At 41.9% G+C, this 7,500-nt stretch overlaps 1 protein-coding gene across 1 annotated transcript in view; it reads left to right on the top strand.

The window, feature by feature from the left end:
- arrb1 (arrestin, beta 1) overlaps positions 1-7,500 on the top strand; it is a 22,685-nt gene that overhangs the window by 3,720 nt on the left and 11,465 nt on the right. Inside the window, exons 2-4 of the mRNA XM_062419996.1 lie at positions 5,520-5,550; positions 5,700-5,760; positions 6,584-6,628. Of these exons, the coding sequence (XP_062275980.1) occupies positions 5,520-5,550; positions 5,700-5,760; positions 6,584-6,628 (137 nt within the window). The remainder of the gene's footprint in view (positions 1-5,519; positions 5,551-5,699; positions 5,761-6,583; positions 6,629-7,500) is intronic.

The raw sequence follows: 7,500 nt of genomic DNA, 5'->3' as shown, positions 1-7,500 counted from the left end.
TTTAAACATGCAGTAATAATAGTATATAATATATATTCATAGATCAGTAATAATAGTATATAATATATATTCATAGATCAGTAATAATAGTATATAATATATCTTCTTAGACACAGTAATAATACACTTTATTGGAGCTTCTTGCTTCTATTTGGCAGCTCTGACTTGTGATTGGACAGATTTACACGACGCTTTTATTGGCTGCTGAAGTTTGCTGAAGTTTTAACGATGTGATTTATAAACTGCTGCTTTAACATCTCAGCTGACTGAGACTCTTCAGAATAAAATGACTTCCTGTGCAGTTTAACAACAGTCAGAGGAAATAAACACAAAGAGCTGAAAGCTGAAAGTGTTTCAGTGTGTAGAGAAGCAGTGAGAACAGAAACACTGAGCTGTTTCTGCTGTAACTCAGCGTGTTCTTCCAGTAGAACCTCTAATAATCAGATCACTTCCTGCTGGTCCAAACTCTCCATTAACACACTAAACCCTCATTTAGGGCGTTTTCACATCTCTAATGTGATTGTTGGGTCTGCAGGAATAAAGCACACTGACACACATACACATACACTCAATGGACAAAAGCTCTGGTCCTCATGCATTACATCATCACCATCACCATCATCATCATAATCATCATCATTATCATCATCATCATCATCATCATCATCATCATCATCATCATCATGAATTTGACCATCAATGATAAACAATCTCCTGATAACTGACCTCAGGTCTGTCAGCGTTAACGTGTTAATCATGATGAGTAAAACATGTTAACGTCACAGACTGTTATATAACATATATATAATATATAATATATAATATATAATATATAATATATAATATATAATATATAATATATAATATATAATATATTACAAAGTGGGTGAGAGCTCACCATTTGCCCCCAAACACATTTGTACCATAACTTATTAATTTAACTATACTTGTTGTTTGTTTGGACCATAAGTTAGTCAGTAATCAAACTCTGCAGATACTTACTATCCTGGGTTTGTTTGTGTTTGCAGTATATTTGGTTATAAGTTACATCTCAGCAGACTTTTGGTTAAAATAAAACACACACTGGTATTAAGTTTAGTGAGTTTATTGGTTTAGTTTGAGGACATAAGTTTAGTATTTTCTTTCTTTGTTCGCCATACTTACATGTGCTCAGGAGACAAAGGGAGGAGTTGGCCTACGTTTCCTGAATATATAGACTGGTAGGTAGAACCATGTGGAGGGGTGGTCAGTGAATTATTGTATACATTATTAAGGGGGTTTGTGATTTGATTAAGTTTGGTTGCAGATGTAATACAGGGAGGCTGTATAAAAGTGATGACATGTGACTGTTAGTTAAATGTTAATCTTGTTGGTACTTACCTGTTTCAGGAGGGGCTCAGGACTTACCTGAGGAGTGGTATAGTCCACCTTCATTCAGAGTGTGGGCTGATGGAGGGCTCTATATATGCTTTGGTAGAGTGTAGCTGTGTACACGTTACTTAACTTTATTTCAGTTATACTTATGAGTTAAGTTAATTGTTTAGTTTTGTTTTGTATATCTTTCACAGAGCAAACACACCAAAAAAAACAAAGATGTTTCCTATCGTTTATTTACACGTCATGTCTTCTTTTTATAAAGTCACTGAAACAAGTAACGAGTCTGTTTGACTATGTGAAGAGAAGAAAGTCCAGATAAATCTCAGTGTTGTGTTCAGGTGTCAGTGTAAACCTCAACGCTGTGTTGTGTTCAGGTGTCAGTGTAAACCTCAGCGCTGTGTTGGGTTCAGGTGTCAGTGTAAACCTCAGTGTTGTGTTGTGTTCAGGTGTCAGTGTAAACCTCAGCATTGTGTTGTGTTCAGGTGTCAGTGTAAACCTCAGCGCTGTGCTGTGTTGTGTTCAGGCGTCAGTGTAAACCTCAGCGCTGTGTTGTGTTCATGCGTCAGTGTAAACCTCAGCGCTGTGTCGGGGGAGTCTTCAGCAGTGAGCTAACACAGTCAGGTATTGATCAGTGTCAGAGCTGATCGATCAGATGGAGGCTGATCACAGACTCACTGAAACATTTAGAAAACGTTGTGTTGACGTTTGAGGCATTAAAGAGACGGTTAGGGTTAGACGTTAGAAACAGTTAACGGTTCTCATATCAGATCGTACACTTAGTTCAAAATGTGCAGCTGACTTTATAACTTAGTTTGTGATGTAATTTTATAGATAATGTTGATTTATTTTAATAATCATTCATATTAAGATCAGATCAGATTACATTTAGACTGTAAACATGATTTATAGAGTTTATCAGCTCAGTTACTATTAAAGGCCTGGAGGGGGGGTGATGATGGGGGGGGGGGGGTGATGATGGTGATGATGGTGATTATGATGGTGGTGATGGTGATGATGATGATGATGATGGTGATTATGATGGTGATGATGATTATGATGATGATGATGATGATTATGATCATTATGCTGATGGTGATGAAGGTGATTATGATGTGGTGATGATGATGATGGTGATGGTGATGATGATGATGATGATGATGATGATGATGATGATGATGATGATGATTGTGATTGTGATGATGATGGTGATGAAGGTGAACTCCCAGGAGTCTCAGTGGTTTCCTGATGCAGCTGAGTGATGAAGTCCATTCAGGAAGAAGCTGAAAGCTAATGGAGGCTAATTTATGACTGCATTAACAAAGGGGGGGGGGGGGGGGGGGGGTAAACATGGTCAGAGAGACAGGAAGCTGATGAAGAAGAAGATGATGACGATGACTGTCTAGTATGAGTGCAAGTGTACCATGCTTGATTTATAAAAGGCAACAGTAGCTGAGTCATTTCAAACCACCCTAAATGCAACGCAGAGACATTATGCTCATGTGTTCCCAATCTGTATTATTCATTATTATTAGTTTTTGTCCATGGACATTATAATTCTACATCCGGTGCCGGCGTGAGCAGGCGGCCTCCCAGTAGTTCTCGTTGTTACGTCTTTGTCTTTTTAACTATTTTTTAAAATAACTTTTTCAACTATTTTATGTTATATCCTATGGATATGGACACCACTCCGCAGGAAAGCAACAGCACAAGGTGGATTTACCCGAGGAATCAGTTACTAGAGCTGAGAGCAAAGGGAACTACAGACAATACTTACGTTAACAACATACCGAAGGAGATGAGACGTCCCTACCGAGGCTGCAGAGCGGGGGCTAAAGTTAAGGCGAAGCGGTGGAAGTATAAACCGTCCATTCCTTCGTGTGTGATTGGGAACGTTAATTCACTCACAAACAAAACTGACGAACTGGAATCTCTGGTGAGGAACGTTAAACTGTACAGCGAATGCAGCTTGATGGTTCTTACGGAGACGTGGCTGAAAAATAACACACCAGATGCCAACATTGAGCTTCCCAGTTTCTCACATGTGAGAGCGGACAGAGACCCGAGTTTGGGCTGGAGGTGGAGGGCTCGTACTTTACATCAACAACCGATGGTGTAACCCCGGACATGTTACGGTGAAGGACATAATCTGCTGCCCAGACGTTGAACTGCTAGCGGTGAGTTTACGTCCGTATTACTTGCCGAGAGAGTTCACAAACACCATCATCGTCTGTGTGTGCATACAGCCTCGAGCTAAGGCTGAAAACGCGTGTGATTTCCATTCAAATATCGCGAGACTCCAGGCTCAGCACCCCAATGCTTTCGTTGCCATATCAGGGGATTTTAATCATGTGACATTGGACTCAACACTACCCGCCTTTTACCAGTTTGTTAACTGCCACACACAACAGAGCAGAACATTTGATCTTCTGTATGCCAACATTAAGGATGCTTACACTGCCACAGCACTACCACCTCTGGGCAAATCAGATCACAATCTGGTCTCCCTACAACCACCGTACACTCCACGTGTTCGGAGAGAACGACACGCACCTTCAGGAAGTATTCCCCCGAGGCGGACGAGGCCATGAGGGACTGTTTGGATACAACAGACTGGAACATTTTCCAACAATCATATGGTGAGGACATTGATGGGCTCGCGCACTGCTTTTCTGACTACCTGAACTTCTGTGAGGACATTGTAGTTCCCACAAAAACTGTTTGCTGTTTTCCTAACAACAAGCCTTGGATAACCAGCGATGTCAAGGCCCTCCTCAATAGGAAAAAGAAGGCGTTTAAGGAGGGGGAATACAGGGGGAATACAGAAGGAAGGTAGAGAGGAAGTTGCAGCAGAACAACGTGCGAGAGGTGTGGGATGGGATGAAGACGATGACTGGCATGAGGAAGAGCAGCAGATGCGTTGAAGGAGGTCGGGACAGGGCCAATGAGCCGAATAAGTTCTACAACCGGTTCGACTGCCCAGCTGCGGCGGCCTACCCCACCCCCTCTCCAGGAGCAGTCTCTGTTGGCGTGCAGATCCATCCCGCACCCATCCCACCTATCCCCTCTCTCACACACCCCCCCATCACCAAAGGTGCAATGGTGCAAACTCAACCACCTACAACTGAACACTGCTAAGACCAAGGAGATGGTGGTGGAGTCCGTAGGTCTAAGCCCGCGCTGCTACCAGTCTCCATTGAGGGAGTCAATGTGGAGGTGGTAAGCACTTATAAGTACCTGGGGGTACATCTGGACAATAAACCGGACCGGTCAGCCAATACTGACACCAAGCACAGAGCCGGCTGTACTTCCTGAGGAGGCTGCGGTCCTTCAACATCTGCAGCAAACTCCTCGGGATGTTTGACCATTCTGTGGTCGCCAGCGTCCTCTTCTATGCGGTGGTGTGCTGGGGAGGAAGCACTAAGAAGAGGATAGACTGGTAAAGAAAGCTGGCTCTGTTGTGGGAGCTGAACTGGAGAGCTTCACTACCCTGAACAAACTGCTCACCATCATGGACAATAAAGGTCATCCATCATCCAGCAGAAGATGATCAGCTGGAGACTACGCTCACTGTCCTGCTGACAGACCGTAGGGCCGTACAACTTTATAATCTGGCAATAAAAGGACTCCCCCCCCCCCCACAGCCTGGACTACATTCACTTTAAATTGTATATTGCACTATATTTTTAGGTTTATTTTTACTTTTATTTTATTTTATTTCTGCACTTTATCACACAGCCTCATCCTCAGACCTGTTGTTCTTATTTTGTATTTTGTATTTTGTATTTAATGTTGTAGTATATTGTTCTTTGATGTCTTTGTGTATTAAGCTGCTGGACCCTAAATTTCCCCAAGGGGATCAATAAAGTTTATCATCTATCTATCTAATGAATAAGCTAAAGGCTTAATATTAGCATCCAGCGTGCTGCGTGGACTTCATCACATCTGCTGCACGGCTGCTACCACAATATGAAATGCTAAGTTTATTGTCTGTGACTGTGAGCTTCATAAAAGTAATAATAAAATAAACATCAGTGATTAACTGAAGAAGAACAAACCAATGAGTTTATTAAACTAAATAAAGTTCAGTAATAAAATGAAATCAGCTGTTTCACTGATGCTTCTGTTTCTGTTTCTCTTCTCAGAGTGTTTAAGAAAGCCAGTCCCAACGGAAAGGTCAGTGCTCCTCTGATTGGTCACTTTAACTGCACTCTGATTGGTCACAGTGGTTTTAACTGCGCTCTGATTGGTCACAGTGGTTTTAACTGCGCTCTGATTGGTCACAGTGGTATTAACTGCGCTCTGATTGGCTGTTCCTCCCTCAGCTGACCGTGTACCTGGGGAAGAGGGACTTTGTGGACCACGTGGACCTGGTGGAGCCTGTTGGTGAGACTTAAAACAATAGTCACAAAAATACTTTAAAAAAGGTCAATGTGCCCCCTGCAGGAGGGAGCAGGTACTGCAGCATGAGGTTAGTGTGAGCGCCCCCTGCAGGAGAGAGCAGGTACTGCAGCATGAGGTTAGTGTGAGCGCCTCCTGCAGGAGAGAGCAGGTACTGCAGCATGAGGTTAGTGTGAGCGCCCCCTGCAGGAGATAGCAGGTACTGCACCATGAGGTTAGTATGAGCGCCCCCTGCAGGAGAGAGCAGGTACTGCAGCATGAGGTTAGTGTGAGCGCCTCCTGCAGGAGAGAGCAGGTGCTGCACCATGAGGTTATTGTGAGCGCCCCCTGCAGGAGAGAGCAGATACTGCACCATGAGGTTAGTGTGAGCGCCCCCTGCAGGAGAGAGCAGGTACTGCAGCGTGAGGTTATTGTGAGCGCCCCCTGCAGGAGAGAGCAGATACTGCACCATGAGGTTAGTGTGAGTGCCCCCTGCAGGAGAGAGCAAGTACTGCAGCATGAGGTTAGTGTGAGTGCCCCCTGCAGGAGAGAGCAGGTACTGCAGCGTGAGGTTAGTATGAGCGCCCCCTGCAGGAGAGAGCAGGTACTGCAGCATGAGGTTAGTGTGAGCGCCCCCTGCAGGAGAGAGCAGGTACTGTACCATGAGGTTATTGTGAGCGCCCCCTGCAGGAGAGAGCAGATACTTCACCATGAGGTTAGTGTGAGCGCCCCCTTCAGGAGAGAGCAGGTACTGCAGCGAGTTCATTTTAAATAAAATAGCTGAAAATGAAAAAAGAGCCTGTTGACTTAATGACTTCTGTTCCTCCAGACGGAGTGGTGCTGATTGACCCCGAGTACCTGAAGGAGAGGAAAGGTGAGTCATATTCAAACTAAAACTTTATTAATATTTATCATGAGAAAGAATCCAATTTATTTTTTAAAAAGTCACTTTTTTAAATATTCGGTTTCTGTCACAGAAACTGAATCCATTCACGAGTTCAGTCACAACGTTTCTTCTCTCTGATTGGCTGATGACAGCCAGGTTTACTCACCTGTATAATGTCATGATTAAAACTAAACAACCTCAGTAACAGACTTTAAACATTAAACTCTGGACTGTAACTATGGCAACATGTAATGTCATTTAATTTATATTAAAATATATTTCATGTTATTGTACTGATTAAACTTTTAAAGTTTAAAGTCTTTGTTTATTTAAATAAACTGTAACAGCAGCAAACACACAGTTAATACTTTGTGTCATTTAAATTCACACAAATCAGCAGATATTAAACTTCATCTTTAATAAAGATTATTTTAAGATGTGGAGGAACAAAACAACCACTTCCTGTTCAGACTGTGAACTCTTGAACACTTTATTCCACCTTTTTAACTTTAATACATTTAACTGCTTTTTAACCACATTTATGAAGTTTCTTTAAAACGTATTTAAACATTTATCTTTAATATTTATATGATGGTTAGATAACAGCTGTTTGTATTTTATTTAACTCTTCATGAAGAAGCAACAGATAGAATAAAGTGAGTTTATTGATCAGCTGTAAGAGTTTAAACCTGTTTCTTGTATCATCTCAACACATTCTCATTTATTTGCTTTTAAATCTCTTTCATTAGTTTCAATGTTAATATTTCTTATGTCTCTTTATGTGTTTGTGAAATCAGTTTTATTATTATATACAGTATAATTTATATTATTTGATTAATATAAAACGTCTTTGGGCCGTC

This window comes from Scomber scombrus, chromosome 5 (assembly GCF_963691925.1).
Source record: "Scomber scombrus chromosome 5, fScoSco1.1, whole genome shotgun sequence".
NCBI classification, from domain to species: Eukaryota; Metazoa; Chordata; class Actinopteri; order Scombriformes; family Scombridae; genus Scomber; species Scomber scombrus.
The sequence above is the reverse complement of the archived record's forward strand: the minus strand, read 5'-3'. Positions and strand labels throughout refer to the sequence as shown.